The 23,041-nt window shown below is 40.8% G+C and overlaps 1 protein-coding gene across 4 annotated transcripts in view; it reads left to right on the forward strand.

The window, feature by feature from the left end:
• Nucleotides 1-23,041, forward strand: part of LOC126236930 (obscurin) — a 681,004-nt gene that overhangs the window by 421,830 nt on the left and 236,133 nt on the right. For all 4 annotated transcript variants that reach the window (XM_049946608.1, XM_049946610.1, XM_049946611.1 and 1 more), the window contains one exon: nt 5,596-5,774. In XM_049946608.1, the coding sequence (XP_049802565.1) occupies nt 5,596-5,774 (179 nt within the window). The remainder of the gene's footprint in view (nt 1-5,595; nt 5,775-23,041) is intronic.

Below are 23,041 nucleotides of genomic sequence, written 5' to 3' on the forward strand. Positions count from 1 at the left end.
TTTTTGAGCTCTGTCACAGTTTTTCTGTCCTTCAGGACATCAAAACTTGAATTAATATCCCCGCCAATGACAATATTGTATTTTTTCCATTTAAGTATACATATGTACATTAAGAGTTCCTCAAGTTTCTCCAGAAAGATATGGGGGCCACCACCAGGTGGCCTGTACACTACTACTATGATTAGCTTAACGTTCTCAATTACTAGACCTGATATTTCAAAATGCATTCCATCACAAAGGGTATTGAGATCCATCCTGTCACAGTTTGGTGCAAGAGGTGTTTTTGCATATATTGCTACCCCACCACGTAAGTGCTGTTTTCTGCAATAGCAACTAAGTAGTGTGTAATCATCCAATACTTTGTACCCAAGCTCATCCTCTTTACACCAATGTTCACTTAAACATAGAATATGTACCACGTTTTCATTTGAAAATTCGTTGACTATTAAGTTTTTATCTGCCATACCATGAATATTGAGGTAGCATATTTTAAACTCTACTTTAGGCATTTCTTTTTTTGCATATTCTCTTAGTTGACATGACCTAATGTTACCACATGAAAGTTGAGCAGGTTGTGTCCTTATGTTACTAGAACACCCAGCCTGGTCTATACATACAAGTTTTTTGTCATCTCAGTTGAAACATAATCCAAACACATTACTGGTCTTTTTCCTTCTCTAGCTTATCCAATACTATTCCGAGAATTGTATCACTTAAAACACATTTACCTATCTTACTGAAATGTTGACCCTGCTTGCTATGCCATTCTCTGCTACAACTACTGGTGTTAATTAAGGAAATGTTCTTAAAGTGCTTACAGATAGCTTTGTACTCCTTGTTGGTCTGCTCCACTTCCTTATTCACAGATTGTGTAGTATTGCCTAATTTAAGGAAGAGCAGTTTATCACAATGTGAAAATATTGTTTCCAGTTGTTTTACAATATTATCCAGTATCTCAAATTACATCTGCTTGTATTTTACCATCAGTGGATTGCCAATGTATTCATCCATAATTTCAGCTCTATTCGTGGAAGCTTCAGCTTGAAAGTTAGTCAAGTATTTCATAGAACGTAAAAAGTCGATCACTTTATCTTCATTTCTTAAGTTTTTCATGGAAGCTATACATTCTAAGACAGCATTGTTGCAAAACTGCACATCATTGGTTTTTTTCTGAAGAACATTGAAAAGCAGTTCAGTCTTTAAAAAATATGCATTGAAAATTGAGAGAGAGAAAAACAAAGTCAGAGTCTAGGAGGGTATATTTGAAACCATAGGCCTTTCTTGTGGTTGTTGCACTAGAGTCTGCACTGTCAGATGTTTCATTTAAAACATCAGTTAGCCCTAGACAGTTTTTGTGAATGCTAGGTATCGTTCTGGTATTACAGTTCTATCTCATTTCACTGTTCAAAGGAATGTGTTTACCAACAATACTGTCAAGAACTGCTGCGTGTTTGGAAGATTCGTGGAAGAAAACAGAAATGCCCTGAAGGGTGGAGGAAAAAAAATCCCTAACAGTTTTATGCAAGAACTTCTCTGCTGCAAAATTAAATTCAAACAATGAACAAAATAGTGAGTAAAAGGAACTTAGGAGGAGAGAATTTCATAAACCTTTGCCTGCAAGGCATTTAATTTTCCTGCCAGAGCAGGCTTTGGGCGACTGGTTTGTTGTTTTCATCATAATTTCAAAGCACACCACTCAGCCCAGTGAATATAGCAGCAACATCATGTAAACCAAGAAAATGTTCTTGAATGTTGCCACTGGAGTCCACTAGTCTCACAGCACTAGTGTATTGTGATCGTCTGAAACATCTGTTGCTTTGTCCACACTACAGGCATAAAATGAGATTCTATCCACATTTGAAGGTATATATTCACAAATCTCCTAATTGATATATTCAATCAGTTCATTCTGTATAGTTTTTGAGAATCCTTGAAAATAGCACATTTTCTTCGGGCATACTTTCAGATCTTCATCTTTGTTCAGCACATGTTTGAAAATGGTTCTAAAATTTCCAGGATTCTGTCTCATCATGACCTCCTGCTTGCATAAAAGATTTGTGATCTCATTAAAATTTTTAATGATGTCTTTGTTAGGCTTCACTTCATTATTGTGTCTGATTTTCATCAGTTTGTAATGTTCATTAAGTAGCTCTGAAATACTAAACAATTATTTGAATAGTTCTTTATACAAAATAAACTACTTAGATGATCTTTAGTAGAAGCATGCTGTGCTACACCTCTAACAGATTCTTGAGACTGCTGAAAGTGTTAGCAGATTATACAAATTTTCTTGTGCTTAAGAGCAAACATGTCCAGCAGAAAAATTCTCGTTTTGCAGAGTAAGCCCATGAACACCTGTGATGCTTATACAACGAACTCAGGAATGCATAGTGTAGTGCTGGAGTTGGATATCCTTTCTTCAAGATGTAATGTTGTTCAGTTTCACATCTCTATGAAAATGAAAGTTCCTGCAAGGGAGTAATGATGTCCTCAGTCAAAATTGTTTCATCCATATCGGTACAAGGCTGGGCTTCATCCCTTTTCATTGCACATTGGGCAAATAATGTCAGGAAGCCTAGAGAGATGGCACCACAACTACTGGTCTCCCTTGCCATGGAAGTGCATGGAAACATGGCTACAACAGCCTGTACCCCCATTTCTGTTCCTAGTAGTGATGTCATGATTACCTCAGCAACAGAATATTTACAGGTGGTCTGGTATGTGTGTGGCCTCCTCATCATATGTTTCATGCCACTGTCTACTGCTGGAGGTTTAGAGGAAGTAACACAAGCTAATGTCCTTCATGCTCATTGACAAAGGTGCATAAAGGTTTATTTTAAAAATAATTATTACTACTACTACTACTATTACTACTGTCACCACCGCCACCACCACCACCACCACCACCACCACCACCACCACTACTGAAAAGTTAGGAGGCCTGACCTCCCTTGCCTATTCTGTCTGCCATTTGTGTGTGTGTGTGTGTGTGTGTGTGTGTGTGTGTGTGTGTGTGTGTGAGAGAGAGAGAGAGAGAGAGAGAGAGAGAGAGAGAGAGAGAGATTTGTGAGACTAAACATCATTTGAACCTAAGACAAGATGACAAGAAAATGGATGGTGACTGTTGCAGAAGAAATACCAGGTGGTTATAATTGAACTTTCCCTATTTAACACATTATAACATGGAAACTAATTACCATATGAGTACTGAACTTGGTAGCATTAATGTCAAGAACATGGGGAAGAGAAATAATGCAGAATCAATTCAGTTGCTACAGTACATCATACAATTACATATCAGTACCATTACTGCTACAAAAGGGGCTCAGTAGAGCATCAACCAGTGTCCAGACGAGTCTGAAAGTGCAGGATTGCATTCTGCACAGCAGAATGAAGCATATCTGTAGGTATGCTGGCTACCTCTCTTCACATGTGTGAAAGTTCCCCTCGTAAACCCTGTGCTTCAGGTTGTCCCACAACGAGAAATCACAGGGAGTGAGGTAAGGTGATCATGCCGGCCAAGCATTTGGAAATGATCAGCTGATTATTTGATCATTTCCAGATGTGTTTCTGAGAAGCAGGTGAACTTCGTGAATGATGTACGGTTGGGCCCCATCTTGCATTAAAACTGTTGAGTTCAATGCATCTCTCTCCTGTAGTGTGGGTATGGCATGCTGGCAAAGCATATCACAGTAACGCTGGCCAGTCACGTTGCACATCTTTGGGCTTTGCGTGCTGACCTGTTCAAAAAAGAATGGGCCAATGATTAGCATAGCTGTGAAGCCACACCATACGGTATCATGTTCAGCATACAGAGGAACTTAATGCACAGTGACTGGAGGTGAAGATCCCCACACTTGGCAATTCTGTATGTTCACCTCACTTGTCAAGGAAACAGAGCTTCATAGGATGGTTTAGGGACCGCCCTCGTCAACTTCAGTCCTTGCGAGAAAGTGGAGAGTGAAGTCAGCACATCGTTCTGCATCATTTGGTGCAAGCTGCTGCATGATAAGTACCCTGTATGGATATCACTTGAGAATTGTTTGAATCACCTTCCATACAGTGGCCACGGGATGTTCAACTGTCGGTACATAGTACTCACACTACCTGACGATCGGGAATTGTGTGCAGCATTGTCTGCCATAGCAACAGCCATTTCATCAACCACCTGTGGTGTAACTGGTCATTGGCCTCTTCCCAGAGTGACACCCAGTTCTCCTGTTGATTCGAACTACTTCTTCATGCTCGGCACAGCAGGTGGAGAAAGAGAACCCTTCCATAATCCTTTCAGTCAGCAATATTCTCGAACTGCAGCTGCAGCATTACTGTTGTTTTGATAATAGAGATTCACCAGTAGTGCTGTCCTCCTTTTGTCCAAGCTCATGTTGACACATCAACAAGTGCACTGTGACTGGTCAGGTGTATGACACTATGAATCACATTGACTGACCATGGCACCTGTGGCCCTAGTTGGAACTGGATGGTGGCACTGTGATGCAGGCAAATCATGCACCCTATAGTCTAGACATTAATGCTACCAAGTTTGGTACTTGTACAATAATTAGTTTCTGTATTATAAAGAGTTAAATAGAGAAAGTTTAATTATAACCACCCAGTACTTTCCTTCATTCAACTGATAAATTATGCTGACTGATTGAAATAAGAAAGAAAAACATAATTAGGATGTATTGAATATTTCTTCTGATTTACTTTTCTTGATAATTATATATGGAAGGCAAAAGATGACAAATGGATTAACATGAAAAGCTTTATCTCCAACAATTGTTGACTATGTGTACATGTATATCCAAATCTGCAAACACTGTGAAATGCGTAGGGGAGGGTATTACCCATTGTACCACTTATTAGTACTTCTTACCTTTTCTATTCATGTATGGGGGAAAGGATTATTGCTTCAGTGTATATATGTGCACTGCAATTAGTCTAATCTTGTCCTTGTGATGCTTATGGGACTGATCATAAGGGTTGTAATATATGCCTAGAATCATCACTTAAAGGTGGTTCTTGAAACTATATAAGTAAGCTTTCTCAGGATAGTTTGTATCTATCTTCAGCTGCCTAGCAATTCAGTTTCTTCATCAGCTCAATTATCCTTTCCCACAGTGATACAAATCTGTGGCCCTTCATGCTCTCCTTCTTTGTATACATTCAGTATGATCTCTTAGTGCTGTTTGGTATTGGTCTCATACATTTGAACAATATTCTAGGATGGGTTGCATGAATGTTTCATAAGCAATCTCCTTTGTAGACTGATGGCATTTCCCTAGTACTCTGCCAATGAACCAAAGTCTGCCACATGTTTTACCTATGAATGAGCCTTTGTGATCATTCCATTTCAAATAACTGCCCACTGCTAAAGCCAGGTATTTGTAAAAGTTGACTGATTCCAGTTGTACCTCATGAGCATTGTAGTCTTACTATACTGCATGTTTTCATTTTTTGAACTGCACAATAGCAAACGTAAGACATCAGCATCCAGGCCCTTTAGCCTAGTAAACAAAGATATTGTTTGGTATGGTATTTATAATAGGTTATGCTAAGAACTGTGAGTCTAAAATTTTGTATTTTCTGTAGGACAAGAAATGGTGAAAAGCTATCCAGTTCAGATCACACAACTATTTCAGAGAATGTGGAAAAAGAAGTTTATAAACTAGAAATCAAGAATATTGGCCTTGGTGATGATGGTGTGTATGTGGTTACTGCAAGTAACAGCCAAGGTGAACGTAGTCAGCAGGCCAAACTGACAGTGCACAGTAAGTATGTGCTATATAAAATGAAATAATTAAACCCTATGAAGTTTTTATAATTTTAAATGTTCACGGAAACTTAATAGAGTTATTGATAAATCTTGTTGTACAAGTTGGTAGGCTACACAAGTTCATTTAGTTACAGCATGAAAGACTCTGTTCCCCCATTAAATTTACAGCTTATAAAGAGACATAAATAATAAAAATAAAAAAATAAAAAAACAAGAAATTATATAGAAATTGTAAAGACACTGTTTTGTCCTCAGTAAAAAAAATATTCAGTGAGCACATTACTTGTGTCTCCATTCACATGCAAAACTTCATCATTTTCTTTCAGACACATATTAATGATATATGGTAATGTGTTTCAATATGTTCCCATTTACTTGGAGTTACATGTAAAATTATTTTCTGTAGTTTCCAGTCCACATTTTGGGAGAAGTAATTTTGTGGGGTTCATCAGCAATTTGACATCCGGTGCTGGACAAAGGTGTCCTGCAGAACATTTCAGAAAGTTTGGTATTCAGGTGTATCCTGTGTATCCATGTAGCTCTTACTTGTTCCCAAAATGTCATCTACCCATCTCCCATTAGGTCATCATCTGGGTCTTTTCTTATCACTTGGAACCCAATAAAGAACACATTTAGGCCATCTACTGCCCATTTTCATGGACTTTTTGTGTCTGTCTTAGTAATTCCCAACATCTCACTGTTGCTCATTGAATGATTTTTGCATTAACAGTCCCTATGTCACTATCCTAAGTCAAAAGCTTGTGATACACATTGACTGTAAATTTTCCTTTTCAAGCACATTGGATGCTTCATTTTGAAAACCTTATTTAGTTTACAAGAAAGCAATCCATGTCATTTTTATTCTTCTGTTGATTTTTTTTGTTGCCATCCAGTCTCTCTCTCTCCAACCCACCTATATATAAAAACACAGCAGGATCCTAACCAAGGTTTTCTTTGATGAAGCTCCATGACAAATATTTTTAAGATTACACAATCATACAGTGGAAAACCCGGGATGGAATAATGGCAATATTATGAGAATGCTACTTGCCATATAGTGGCGATGTTGAGTTGCAGACAAGCACAACAAAAAGACAACTAATCAAGTAAACTTTGAGCTGAAAGGCCTCTCTCTGAATTAGACAACATAACACACACATTTATGCAAACACAACTCACACACACATGACCACTGACTCTGGCTACTGAGGTCAGACTGCGAGCAAAAGCACTTGATGAGAGAAGCAATCTGAGGTGTTGGTTGCCTTGCCCCTGTCATGCCCATGTAGAATGCTGCACAGTGGTTGCAGCTTAGCTTCTAGATCACATGACTGCTTTTATAGGTAGCCTTGCCTTTTATGGGACCAGTGATACTTGTTACCAGACTGGAGTAAGTAGTGGTGGGAGGATACACGGGACAGGTCTTGCACGTAGGTATATTATAGTGATATGAGCCATCAGGCAAGGGGATGGAGACAGGAGTAGAGTAGGGATGGACAAGAATATTGTGCAGGTTCGGTGGGTGGCAGAGTACCACTTTTGAAAGGGTGGGGAGGATAATGGGTAGGACATTCATCATTTCAGGACATGACAAGTGGTAGTCAAAAAACCCTGGTGGACAGTTGCTCCAGACTGGGGCAATGAGAGGAGTACCCCTCTGTGGCTGGACGATGGGACTTTGGTAGGTGCTGGGTGACTGGAAGATAGGGCATGAAAGATCTGTTTCTCTACAAAGTTGGGAGGATAATTTCGCTCTGTGAAGGCCTCAATGAGACCCTTCATATATTCTGAGAGGGACTATTCATAACTACAGAGAGCAACAGCCATGGGTGGCTAGGCTGCATAGAAGGGACTTTTTGGTATGAAATGGGTCACAGCTGTCAAACTGGAGGTATTGCTGGTGGTTGCTAAGTTTGATATGGATGGAGGTACTGAGATAGCCATCTTTGAGGTGGAGGTCAACATCAAGGAAGATATCTTGTAGGATTGAGGAAGACCAGGTGAAGAGAATGGGGGAGAAGATGTTGAGGTTTTGGAGGAATGTGGATAGGGTGTCACCACCCTCGATCCAGATCATGAAGATGTCACCAATGAATATGAACCAGGTAAGGGGTATGGGACTCTGGATGGTTAGGAAGGATTCCTGTAGGTGACCCATGAGAAGGATATCGTAGGACAGCACCATGTGAGTGCCCATTGCCATACCCCAGATTTGTTTATAGGTGATGCCTCCAAATGAGAAGTAATTGTGGGTGAGTATAAAGTTTCTCATGGTGACCAGGAAAGAGGTTGTAGATCTGGAATCTGTCAGGCGTTGGTAAAGAAGTGTTCAATAGCAGCAAGGCTGTTGACCTGTGATGAAACTTGTAATGAACCAAATGCTGATGTGAAATTTAATATATTCCATGATAAATTCAAATTTTCATTTAGGTAGAGTGTACCAGATTTACTAATCAGAAAGGAAATTAAACACCCATGTAAACAAACCATGGATCATAAGAAGGATAAAACTATCTTGTGAAAGGAAAAGGGAAATATATCTGTTGACAAAAACAAATAAATATCCTACAGTAGTTGCACACTGCAAAAACTCTTCAAAACTGCAAAGAAAAGTTATTAAGAAAATAAACGAACATTCACAGCATGTGAGAAATCAGTCAAAGTTGACAACAAGTCCAGGATGAAATTCCAGTAATATTATGAAAAGGGTAGATTGCCATTCAACATACAGATGAGACACTGAGTCATCGGTGGGCACAAAGGAAAGACTGCTATACATTTAAGCTTTCAGCCAAAAGGCCTTCTTCTGAAATAGAAAACATACACACATTCACACAAGCACAACTCACTTACGCAGAACCACTGGCTCTGATTGACCTGTGGACTGCAGCTGTACCTGACATGATCAGCAATCTCATGTGGGTGTTGGGGGTAAGGAGGAGGTTTAAAGAGGAAAGAGGAAGCGATAGCAGTGTAGGGTGGTCCTCCATGTGGTGCTGCTTGTGGGAATGTGCATGCAAGTGGTGTGGTCAGTGTAGGGCTGCTAAGTGCAGTCAGGAGGTTTGGTTGGGTGGGGAAGGGAAGCAGGGAGGGGGTGTGGGAATAGAGAGAAGTAGGGAAGGGGAGAAAAAAATAGTGAGTTCACTAGTGGAATTGGAGACTGTATAGTGTTGGAATGGGAGCAGGGATGGGGATAAATAGGTGGAGGACAGGGACTAGCAAAGGTTGAGGCCAGTAAGGTTATGGGAACATAGGGTATATTGGAGGGAATGTTCCCACCTCTGCAATTCAGAAAAAAATTGTTTTGTAGGAAGATGGCACAGGCTGTGAAGCAGCACAGGCTGTGAAGCAGTTATTGATGTGAAGTACATCAAGTTGTGCAATATGTTCAGCAACTGGGTAGTTCAGGCACCCTTTGGCCACAGTTTGTCAGTGGCCATTCATGCGAACAGATAACCTGTTAGCTACCACATCCCTGTAGAAAGTAGTAGGATGGGGATTGGGGGATAGGTGAAAGTAGATGGAATTACTTTGGAGCTAACGACCCTATTAAAACCTGTACAGTCAGATAGCTTGGATACAGTGATCCTTGTGTGAAAAGCCACTGGACAATAAATTTACAAATCATTTAAGGATCATACATTGTTACTTAGATCATTCAACAAGATTACTTATATCGTGATTTCAAATCATGACATGTTTTACTCAAATAAACAAGAACAATTAATGCTATTGATTGGTGGCACTAAGCCACTTAGAGAGTTGCTAAATACAAGCCATCAGCTGATACCGTAAAGCAAGCACCACACTCAGCACATTTCGTTGCTTACATGAACCACAGGCCTTGCCGTTGGTGGGGAGGCTTGCATGCCTCAACGATACAGATAGCCGTACCGTAGGTGCAACCACAACGGAGGGGTATCTGTTGAGAGGCCAGACAAATGAGTGGCTCCTGAAGAGGGGCAGCAGCCTTTTCAGTAGTTGCAGGGGCAACAGTCTAGATGATTGACTGATCTGGCCTTGTAACACTAACCAAAACAGCCTTGCTTTGCTGGTACTGCGAACGACTGAAAGCAGGAGGAAACTACGGCCGTAATTTTTCCCGAGGGCATGCAGCTTTACTGTATGGTTAAATGATGATTGCGTCCTCTTGGGTAAAATATTCCGGAGGTAAAATAGTCCCCCATTCAGATCTCCAGATGGGGACTACTCAGGAGGACATCGTTATCAGGAGAAAGAAAACTGTCTTTCTACGGATCAGAGTGTGGAATGTCAGATCCCTTAATCAGGCAGGTAGGTTAGAAAATTTAAAAAGGGAAATGGATAGGTTAAAGTTAGATATACTGGGAATCAGTGAAGTTCAGTGGCAGGAGGAACAAGACTTTTGGTCAGGTGAATACAGAGTTATAAATACAAAATCAAATACGGGTAATGAAGGAGTAGGTTTAATAATGAAAAAAAAAAAAATAGGAGTGCGAGTAAGCTACTACAAACAGCATAGTGAATGCATTATTGTGGCCAAGATAGACATGAAGCCCATGCCTACTACAGTAGTACAAGTTTATATGCCAACTAGCTCTGCAGATGATGAAGAAATTGATGAAATGTATGATGAGGTAGAAGAAATTATTCAGGCAGTGAAGGGAGATGAAAATTTAATAGTCATGGGTGACTGGAATTCGATGGTAGGAAAAGGAAGAGAAGGACACATAGTAGGTGAATATGGATTGGGGCTAAGAAATGCAAGAGGAAGCCGCCTGGTAGAATTTTGCAGAGAGCATAACTTAATCATAGCTAACACTTGGTTCAAGAATCATGAAAGAAGGTTGTATACATGGAAGAACCCTGGAGATACTAGAAGGTTTCAGATAGATTATATAATGGTAAGACAGAGATTTAGGAACCAGGTTATAATTGTAAGACATTTCCAGGAGCAGATGTGGACTCTGACCACAATCTATTGGTTATGAACTGTAGATTAAAACTTAAGAAACTGCAAAAAGGTGGAAATTTAAGGAGATGGGACCTGGATAAACTGAAAGAACCAGAGGTGTTACAGAGTTTCAGGGAGAGCATAAGGGAAAAATTGACAGGAGTGGGGGAAAGAAATACAGTAGAAGAAGAATGGGTAGCTTTGAGGAATGAAATAGTGAAGGCAGCAGAGGATCATGTAGGTAAAAAGATGAGGGCTTGTAGAAATCCTTGGGTAACAGAAGAAATATTGAATTTAACTGAATTAAAGGAGGAAATACGAAAATGCAGTAAGTGAAGCAGGCAAAAAGGAATACAAACGTCTCAAAAATGAGATTGACAGGAAGTGCAAAATGGCTAAGCAGGGATGGCTAGAGGACAAATGTAAGGATGTAGAGGCTTATCTCACGAGGGGTAAGATAGATACTGCCTACAGGAAAATTAGAGAGACCTCTGGAGAAAAGAGAACCTCTTGCATGAATATCAAGAGCTCAGATGGAAAACCAGTTCTAAGCAAAGAAGGGAAAGGAGAAAGGTGGAAGGAGTATATAGAGGGTCTATACAGGGGTGATGTTCTTGAGGACAATATTATGGAAATGGAAGAGGAGGTAGATGATGAAATGGGAGATACGATACTGCGTGAAGAGTTTGACAGAACACTGAAAGACCTAGGTCAAAACAAGGCCACGGAAGTAGACAACATTCCATTAGAACTACTGACAGCCTTGGGAGAGCCAGTCGAGACCAAACTCTACCATCTGGTGAGCAAGATGTATGAGACAGGCAAAATTCCCTCAGACTTCAAGAAGAATATAATAATTCCAATCCCAAAGAAAGCAGATGTTGACAGATGTGAAAATTACCGAACTATGAATTTAATAAGTCACAGCTGCAAAATACTAACGCGAATTCTTTACAGACGAATGGAAAAACTGGTAGAAACTGACCTCAGGGAAGATCAGTTTGGATTCCGTAGAAATGTTGGAACACATGAGGCAATACTGACCCTATGACTTATCTTAGAAGAAAGTTTAAGGAAAGGCAAACCTACATTTCTAGCATTTGCAGACTTAGAGAAAGCTTTTGACAATGTTGACTGGAATACTCTCTTTCAAATTCTGAAGGTGGAAGGGGTAAAATACAGGGAGCAAAAGACTATTTGCAATTTGTGCAGAAAGCTGATGGCAGTTATAAGAGTCGAGGGACATGAAAGGGAAGCAGTGGCTGGGAAGGGAGTGAGACAGTGTTGTAGCCTCTCCCCAATGCTAATCAATCTGTATATTGAGCAAGCAGTAAAAGAAACAAGAGAAAAGCTCGGAGTAGGTATTAAAATTCATGGAGAAGAAATAAAAACTTTGAGGTTCGCCGATGATGTAATTCTGTCAGAGACAGCAAAGGACTTGGAAGAGCAGTTGAATGGAATGGACAGTGTCTTGAAAGGAGGGTATAAGATGAACATCAACAAAAGCAAAACAAGGATAATGGAATGTAGTCAAATTAAGTCGGGTGATGCTGGCGGAATTAGATTAGGAAATGAGACACTGAAAGTAGTAAAGGGGTTTTGCTATTTGGGGAGCAAAATATCTGATGATGGTCGAAGTAGAGAGGATATAAAATGTAGACTGGCAATGGCAAGGAAAGTGTTTCTGAAGAAGAGAAATTTGTTAACATCGAGTATAGATTTAAGTGTGAGGAAGTTGTTTCTGAAAGTATTTGTATGGAGTGTAGCCATGTATGGAAGTGAAACATGGACGATAAATAGTTTAGACAAGAAGAGAATAGAAGCTTTTGAAATGTGGTGCTGCAGAAGAATGCTGAAGATTAGATGGGTAGATCACATAACTAATGAGGAGGTATTGAATAGAATTGGGGAGAAGAGGAGTTTGTGGCACAACTTGACCAGAAGAAGGGATCGGTTGGTAGGACATGTTTTGAGGCTTCTAGGGATCACCAATTTAGTACTGGAGGGCAGCGTGGAGGGTAAAAATCGCAGAGGGAGACCAAGAGATGAATACACTAAGCAGATTCAGAAGGATGTAGGCTGCAGTAGGAACTGGGAGATGAAGGAGCTTGCACAGGATAGAGTAGCTTGGAGAGCTGCATCAAACCTGTCTCAGGTCTGAAGACCGCAACAGCAACAACATATAAACCTTCCTGATTTTACAACAGATAACAGGAAGAAACATTAATCCACCCTGGAGCATGAAAGATAGCACCTGCCTCACTTCCCAAAGCATGAGCAAACAAAACTTTCAACTTTCAGTCAATGTGGTGAATCAAAGTAGAGCACAGTAATACCTCAAACACTCCTGGTGCACTCCCAGTCTAACACAGGCACCTCACTAGATCACTTCCTCCACCTCCAGTACATTGAAACAACTGCTGAATACTAGCAGCTAAGGTGTGGTTGCATCCACCGCACATGATTCCATCAGACTTTCTTACTAGGAACATCTCATATTGATGGCACACAGTTCACTGTTGAAGCACATGGGCAGAGGGCTTTTTCTATGCTCAGAACAAGTATGACCTCTGACTTTAGCCAGATGGGTGCAACTACATAGCTGAATGACATATCCATTTGATATGCACGTATCAATCTGCCCCCCCCCCCCCCCCCCTCTGAAAAACAAAGCCCTGGAAGGGGCGGGGAAGGTGTAAGAACCACCCCTGGCATTACTCGCCTGCTGCGCCCCACCTTTTCATTTCCATTAAGCTTAATCTGGTTTAAATGAGGTCTAATCCACCGCTACAACTGCAAGTCCTAAACCAAGAAATTGACACGGGAGAGAACTCTGACAACAGCTTATGAACCTACATACTGTGGCAGTAATTTTTCTGTCATCCCCTGTTACTTCTTGCTCTGGCCCCAAACATTCTGGACATACCCCCTCTGTCAAGGATATTTCGTGTCTCCCTTCAGTGTACTTCTGAGCTTCCCGTTGATGGGTGCATGGATAATATTCTTTTGTGCAGCCCTCCACTTGTACTTGAGATCATCCACATTTAAGCCCTCAGGCAAAAGATCATTCATGGACCATGCATTGCTCAATGGGGTATTAATTTGGTAATCTAGCATGAACTTAGCTGGCATTGTCTTATGAGCCTCATGTAAGGCCATATTAAATGCTAAAGACATTCAGCTGAGGGATTGATCCCACCTCCTCTGATCCCTGGAGTGATATTTAATGAGAGTCAACTTCAGATAATGACATGCATTCAGCAAATGATGGCTTTGTATGGTATGGTGAAGTGGTCACATGTTTTATGCCCTGATTAAAACAAAATCTGCAGAATTTCTCGGGAAGTAAATCCTGGACCGATTATCACATTTCATTTCCTGAGAGGGACCAAAACTCATAAATATTGATGAGTACAACCATTTGCTTATTTCAGCAGTGATTCCTTTACTCATAATCAACCAATTAAAATGCATGAAAGTGTCCACCACCCCCACCAGATAAAATCAGTTGCCTTCTCTAATGCACAGTTGGAGGCCAATAAAATCAATGAACAGCTTATTTAATGGCCGAACTCCCCGATGGAATGCAACAGTTCCTTTTTCATGGTTGTGTTGGGCTTACACCACTTACACTTCTGGCATTCGCCCACCATTGCCTGATTTCCATAACCATTCCCTTCCATGTCAATTTGTTTTTCGATTTTCACATGGGTCTTATGTACCCCCAGATGATCTCTGCATAGTGATTGATGGAAATATTTAAATCTGCCAGCACCATACTGTGAGGCAAACAGATTTTAATCTTTCGTCATACCTGGTTCGATAGCACAGTACCCCTAATTTGATAAAATATACCTTTACCTGTCGCTCTTCTTTCAACTCCTTCAGGATGTCCCAGAGATCATCATCCTTTTCCTGATCTTATTTAATGACTGAAAATAATGCCGGTATTTTGCCTAAGACAGCCACTGCCACGTAACTAGGGAGAACTTCCTCATCCTCAATAGCTCCCAGTGCCTCCAGATTGACATGAGATGGTTGTTCAGCTCCTTGCTCGGACATACGGTTTAACTCATGTGCCACCTGGTTCTGTGTACCCCCAATCTATTTTAAGGCTGATATACATGCCACCCAATACACTGTTCTACCAGTTATACAAGGCCTCAGTACCCAGCTAAGGGACTGATTATCAGTTTCTAACAAATGCTGTTGATGTTACAGATAGCATTTGAACATTTCTAATAAAAATAGCACAGCCAATGCCTCCATTTCACACACAGACTACCTCAATTCAGGACTTTCTATTGCCCTATAAATATAGGCCAAAGATCTACATTCCCTATGTTGTTCTTGTGCCCAAGTTTGACGCATCAGTCTGGACAACAAATGGAGACTTAAAATCGTGAATTCCCAGCACTGGTGCCTTACAAAAAGTCTCTTTAATTGAGTCAAAAGTTGCATGTTGGCTCTCACCCCACTTGAACTTCACTCCTTTATATCTCAGCTGGTTAAGGGACAAGGCTAATCCAGCACAAATTTTCTAAAAATAAATTTCTAAAAAAAAAATTGCCGTACCGGCAAAATGAGCCACAGCCTTTTTCTCACAAGATACAGGAAAGTTAGGTAAACCACTAGTCCTTGATTGGTCGATTTTTATCCATGCTCAGACACTAAGTGCCCTAAAAAGGATGTTTCCTGCCTGGTTAATGTTACCTTGCTATGCTTGACAGTGAGACCTGCTTTGATTAGCTGAGTCAAAACCTCCCTGAGATGTCCATTACACACTTTTCAGTTAGAACCTCAGGAAATTGTTGCAACAAATTCATTATTGGCTTAGCCTTATCCACTGACAACTGCTTAACATCAAATCTCCATCACAATTCTCAGCATGACCAACACTGGGAAAAACCAGGTGGCAACAGAATATTACCTTGACCCAAGGAGAAAACTTAAAACACAGTTCTCCTTTAGAGTAATGTAAAACACAGTGACTGTGAACCAAAAAATCACACCCCAGCAACAATTACACCATGAGGTTCTTACCGACCCAAAATTTCCATGGCCAAATGTATTCTCCAACCCTTAATTTGCCCTGGACTGACCTTTGGCCTCCAACATATCACCTGTGACAGAATGACACTCCTCTTTAACATTTTGCAGTGGCAGTGGGCTGGCAATACCCTTATGCTTATGATACCAGTCATAGTCAAGCAATGACACACTACTGCTGGAATCAACCAATCCACACACATTTCTGTTCCTATGGCGGCGCATATGAATTGCAGTGGACCTGTGTTAACTGCACATACCTTTCAGCAGCTGTGAGGTGACAAGTGAGCCCTTTGTTCCTGCGAGTGGCCTCGGCATCTGCTATCTGTACCATTTGCATATGGTCCCTTACAATCCGTGACAAAATAGTGCTCACTCCCACACCAAAAGCACGTGCCTCACTTCCCACCATGATCAGCCTGGTTAGTCACCATGCTTTGATTAAGCTTTGTGCACAAGCAAACCCTGTGTCTTAATTCATTTCATTGCAAAATGTTTTCTACACTGACTGTCAAATGGTAAAGATCAGCATTTGACTTTGGCTTATCCATAAACATGACCCATGATCAGTCTTGCAGACGCATTCCTTCAAGCATGATAACCACTGCCCCCCCCCCCCCCCCGCCTCCTTTTCAGAAATATCCATGCATAAAGCTAACATAGCTATCCTTACTTGCTCAACATAAATCGGCTAATACTTCATGTTCATTCTGCACCCTATAAAAGCCTTCCTCAACCAAATATCTCTGCCTCAGTTGACCCAAACATTCACTTAAAATACATTCTCTTCGACAAAAAATAGGCCCTTTCTCCCTCTATTACTTCAATAATTAACCTTCTTAATTGCCTTTCAGCTCATATGATACTTCCAACACATGGGCTTGTTCTCACAATCTAATGGTGAGCCACAACATTTCTTTAATATGTACAGTGTCTTTAACTGACAGAACTCTAATACCTAGAATTACAGCCAGCAGAGGGTTTGGATATTAGACTGACTTGACAAATTATCTACTCTGCTTGTGACTATTTGCTCCGTAGGTATTACCTCTCCATCACCTTCACTTCCTTCCTGCCACTTCAAGGCTGCTAATTGCCTTTGCACAGAAATGACTTCTTCCTGGCAACATGGTCCATCATCGTGTGCAGATGCAGTAACTGAGCCTGAGATGGCTAAGTACCTTCTAATAATTCAACACCCTCTGTCTCTACACCAAGCAGGACAGTACCTGCAGTGGAAGTGGTATTCACCTCTCCCACAGTTTGAGTCATGACAGTGACAGATTTATCTAACGTGCCATGTAACCAATGACACAATTCAACCATGCTGTTGCCCTCCTCCACCTCTCTGTGTATGTGTAGCTCATACTGTAAGATGTCCTTGCGTAAATACTTAAGACTGAAAACTGGCCTGGTTATCATGGTTGAGAACACTGAAAGCACACCAGTATATAATACATAAAATATACAAGTACTTCACTAGCATAAATATTTAGTTAAAATCAGATTTTGAATGCCAGTACCAAGGTATGCAGCCATTCAACAAAAACCACACTAACTCCTATGATTGGTAGGAAAGAAGGAGGGGTGGGTTGAGACTGGTGAAGGTAGACGGAATTACTTTGCAACTAACGATCATTAGCTTTAGGTGGGATGGCTTGGATACAGTAATCCTTGAGTGTAAAGCCACTTGATGATAGATTTATAAAATTTATTAACTTCATTTAATGAACATACATTGGAACTTAGGGTATCCAACAGGATTACTTATATCGTGATTCCAAATCATAACTTGTTTTACTCAACAAAAAAAGAAAGGAAAAAAACAGTTAACATTGCTGATAGGTGGATTATGGCAAATAAAATTTGTACACCAAAATTACATGAACATTAACACTAGTCCTTGGAAATTAACAACCTAAAATTTAAATCTCAAATTTAGCAAGTTTTTCCAAAATGACTTGGGATCCAACCCTTTTAAAATTACAAGATACATGACCCATACTGAACCAGGACAAACTACAACACATAGTTTTAGATGCAGACTGTAAATGAGTTAAACTTCAGGCTCTAGCCCTTCTTGAAATTTTACCCAAAGTAGCCCAGATCTATGGCACAATGTGGTTATTCAAACTCTGGCACTGGCCAGTTTGAACTACAGGTTAATAGACCAAGAAAACATGATCATTTACTATACCTTGAGCCGATGGTCACCTTTTCAGCACTAGGGAATCAAAATTATATTATCCATTCCATTGCAGTCAGTTTATGGTGCATTTTGCTGTCAGCATAGAAACCAGCCGTTGGTAAGCACAAGCCATCAGCTGATAATGTTAAGCAAGTATCACATTCAGGACATTTTGTTGATTACATGTTAAGTTCCCAGTTCTGCAAGAGATAACAGAAAGGAATGTTAATCCACACTGGAGTATGAAAGACAACACCCATCACACTTCTCAAAGCATGAGCAAACAAAATTTTCGACATGCAGTTAATGCGATGGATCAAAGTAGAACCCAGTAATAACTCAAGCACTCGTGGTGTGCTCACAGTCAAACATAGACATGTCATTGTCCCCTTCCACTGCTCTCCAGTACATCAAAACAGCTGCCAAATACTGACTGCCAAAGTGCGGTCACGTCCACCTCATGCGATTCCATCAAACTGTGTCACAAGGAACCTCTCCTGTTGACAGCTCACAGCTCACTGTTCAAGCGCATGGACAGAGGGCTTTTTCTATGCTCAGAACAAGTATGACTCTGACTTAAGACACATCAATACAACTACACAGCTGACAGAAGGGTCCAATTGATATGCACATATCAGATTGCAGCACAATGGTTGCAGCTTTGTTTGTAGATCACATGCCTGCTTTCATAGGTAGCTCTGCCTTTTATGGGATAGCAGATGCATGTGACTGGTCTGAAGAAGGTGGTGCCGGGAGGATGTAGGGGACATATCTTGCATCTATGTCTGTTGCAGGGATATGAGCCATGAGACAAGGTGTTGGGAGCAGTAGTGAAGTACGCAAGGTGTTCAAGGTGGTTACACAATTTATACATAATAATGAAAGCAACAAGCAATTTCAGTTGGAAAAATTCAGATTTAGTTGCTTATCAGTCTTCAGAATTGCAGAAAAAAGTAAGACAATTAGATATATCTGATGCGTTCATGGAGTTTAATTTTCATAGCCATTTATGTCCTGTCATAGACATTTATTTTATAGAGTATCATCTGAAATTCTCTACAACTCAGTTGGAGACTCTGTGAGTTCCCCTCGGTCTATCCATATTTATTTTAGCTAGTCAGACATTTATGGTAAAGTATTATCAGCCAAGAGACCAGCAATTTTTCCATTTATGTAGCATAATCTGTCACATTGCAAATTACCTGACAAACATCAACTCCTACATCATACTCCACAAGCCACCTAATGGTGTGTGGCAGAGGGTACTTTCGGTACCACTGTCTTATCCCTCCAATCCTGTTCCACTCACAAATAGTGTGTGGGAAGAATTATTGTCAGTAAACCTCTGTATTGGCTCTAATTTCTCAAATTTTCTCCTCATGGTTAATACACAAGACGTATGTGGGGGGAAGTAATATGTTGTCTGACTCCTCCTGAAGAGTGCTGTCCCGAAATTTCAATAGTAAATCTCTACATGATGCACAAAGCCTCTCTTGTAATGTCTGCCAGTTGTTTAGCATCTCTGTAATGCTCTCTCACCAGCTGAACAATCCAGTGATGAAATGCACTGCTCTTCATTGGGGATTTTCTCTATCTCCTCCATCAGTCCTACCTGATAGGGATCCCAGATAGAAGAACAGTATGCAAGAATCAGGCAAACAAGCACCTTATAAGCCACTTCTTTTGTGGATGAGCTACATTTCCTTAAGATTCTTCTGATGAATCTGAGTCTGGTGTCTGCTTGTCCCACTATCTGTTTTATATGGTCATTCCACTTAAGGTCGCTCTGGATAATTACACCTAGATATTTTACAGCAACAACTGTCTCCTGCTGTTTGTCATCAATAGTGTAGCTGTAAAGTAGTGGATTTCTTTTCCTATGTATGCACAATATGTTACATTTATTTACCTTCAGCGACAGCTGCCAGAGTCTGTCCTATTCATCAATTCCCTGCAAGCTGTTCTGCAAATTCTTACTGTCTTCTGGCATTGCTACTTTGGTACAGACAACTGCATCATCTGTGAATAGTCTTAGAGAGCATCTCATGCTTTCTCCTAGATCTTTTATATATATTGTAAACAGCAACGTTCCTATCACACTTCACTGTGGTACTCCAAATATTACCTTTACATCTGTCGATTTAGTTCTGTTAAGAGAAACGTGTTGTGTCCTGCCTGCAAGAAAGTTTTGAATTCAATTGCAGGTATGCTCTGATACTCCATAAACTCATATTTTTTTTTGTTAAATGGCAATGTGGAACAGTGTCAAATGCCTTACTGAAATCATGGAACATGGCATTAACCTGTATATCATTGTCCATTGAGCTGTGTATCTCATGGAGGAACAGAGTGAGCTAAGTTTCACAGGATCTCTGTTTGCGGAATCCATGTTGATTTTTATAGTTGAGATGTTCATTTTCCAAGAACATCATAATTCTTGAGCATAAAGCATGTTCCATAATTCTACAACAGATTGATGTCAACAATATAGGTCTACAATTGTGTGGATATGTCTTATGGCCTTTCTTAAAAACGGGAATGACCTGCACTTTTTTTCCAGTTGTTAGGTACCTTTCGTTGCTAGAATGGCAGCAAGTTCTGTAGCATAATCTTATAGGTATCTCATTTGGTCCTGAAGCCTTTCCACTACTAAGCAATTGTAGCTGCTTTTCAATTCCATGATCGGTTATGTCAATATCTGCCATTTCGACATTTGCACAACAATTGAAAGGAGGGATAGTGTTACGATCTTCTGCAGTGAAACGACTTCAGAAGACTAAATTCAGTATTTCGGCCTTCTCTCTGTTATCTCCCATTTCCATGCCAGTGTAGTCACTGAGAGAATGAATAGTTGATTTTGACCCAGTTATTCATTTTACATACACCAAAATCTCGTAGGGTTTTTACTCAGGTTGGTTGACAACATCTTACTTTCAAAATCATTGAAACTTCTCTCATTGCTCTCCTTATGCTCATTTTGGCTTCATTCATCTTTAGTTTGTCAGCTAGGTTTTTACTTCTCTTGAATCTGATATCAAGTGCTCTTTGTTTGCTTAGTGCTTTTCTAACACAACTATTAAATCATGGTGGATCTTTCCCACCCCTTAAATATTTACTCGGAACATAATTGTGTAGGGCATATTGAACAATGCCTTTGAATTTTTTTCCATTTGTTCTCCTCATCTTCATCTTATCACTAAATGTTTGATGCTGACTGCTGAGATATTCTGAAATTTGTATCCTGTCACCCTTGCTGAGCAAATATATCTCCCAACCTTTCTTAACATTACTTGTAGTACCCATCATCATAAATGATGCCACAGTCTCATGATCACTGATACCTTCTTCTACATTAACTGAGTCGATAAGTTCAGGTCTGTTTGTTGCCAAGAGGTCTAAGACTTTACCCTCACAAGTTGGTTCTCTATCTGCTCAAGGTAATTTTTGGACGAGACATCCAGAACAATGCCACAGTTTTTATGGCATAACACACCCAATACATACCTGGCAAGTTGATGTCACCCCCTATTACAACGGCATGGTCAGGAAAATTACTAATGATATTCTGCAAGTTCTGTCTGAAGTGCTCTACAACTACAGATCCTGACCCAGGTGGTCTATAAAAGCATGAGATCACCATTTTTGACCATTCTTTGATACTCAAATTCACCCAGATTAATTCACATTCAGAATCCGTGATGACCTCACTAGATTTTATCGAATTTTTTACTGCAATTAACATGCCACCACTATCGGTGACTAACCTATCCATACGACAGACATTCCAGTTTGAACTTAAGATTTCGTTGTCATTGACGTCTGGCTTCAACCAGCTTTCTGTTCCCAATGCTATCTATGCATTATAACCTGCAGTAAGTGATAATAATCTGGGACCTTTCCTTGGATGCTCCTGCAGTTTACTTAAATCATATCAATCTGTTCTGTCTCTGATCTGTGAGGACCAAGATCCTCTGAGGTCACTGTGGCTGATTGATCAGGCAAATCATCTTTGCTCCCAAGGGAGAGGTCCTCTAACCTAAGAAAGACCCATCTGCACACCACAAGTGCTCCGTTACCCTAGTAGCCGCATCCTGCATGTAGTGCATGCCTGACCTATTAAATGGAAACCTACAATTCTGCACCCGATAGTGGAGGTAGAGAAATTTGCATGCGATACTCTCACAGAGCTGTCTGAGCCTCTGGTTTAGATCTTTGACTATGCTCCAAACCAGAGGACCATGATCAACCCTGGGTACGATGCTACAAATAGACAGCTTAGCCTGCACCCTGCGTGAGTTGCTAGTTGCCTTCACCAAATCAGCCAGCCACTGGAAGGAGACAAAGATTGTCTCAGAACCCAAGCAGCAGGCATCATTCATGTCAACATGTGCCACTACATGCAGCCGGTTGAACCCAGTGCACTCGATAGCCACTGGCAGGGCCTCCTCCACATCATGGATGAGACCTCCCAGCAAACATACTGAATGCACCCTGGAATTGTTTCCTGACTTGCCTGCTGTCTCCCTGAGGGGCACCATCACCCACCTAACATTGGAGCTCCCAATGACTATCACACCCACCCTCTGTACTTATTTTTTTCCAGACTGGGCAGGAAAATTGACTGCTGGCCCAACAGGAGAGGCATCCCATGCTGGCTCATAGTTATCAACAACAATGGGAAGCACCTCCTACCCGTTGCTAAGATGTAGGGAACCAGCCACACAGCCTGCTGCCTCTTTTCCCTTCTGCCCAGTGACGTGTGAACCCACCACTGTCTGCCACCCACTCTGGAGTGAGGACGGACCGGTCAGATGTTGCATATCGGAAGCTGCAGCGATGTCCGGATCACCAGAGGATTCCAGTGGCACCAGTGTTATCACAGGTCTTGCACTCGCGCCCTGACGTCACCACAACTTTTAGCATTAGCTAGAAGCTTGTCAACAGTAGCCAACACATCTTCCAGCTGTTTACGGACAGCAGCCAACTCTCCTTGTGTCTGCTCACAACAAGCAGTCCCTAGTAGCCATATCATACTGTGTATAAAATAGATATAAGGTCTCAAATGGCACTACTGAGTTTGAAAATATATCAA

The sequence above is a fragment of the Schistocerca nitens genome, chromosome 2, assembly GCF_023898315.1.
Source record: "Schistocerca nitens isolate TAMUIC-IGC-003100 chromosome 2, iqSchNite1.1, whole genome shotgun sequence".
Classification (NCBI taxonomy): domain Eukaryota; kingdom Metazoa; phylum Arthropoda; class Insecta; order Orthoptera; family Acrididae; genus Schistocerca; species Schistocerca nitens.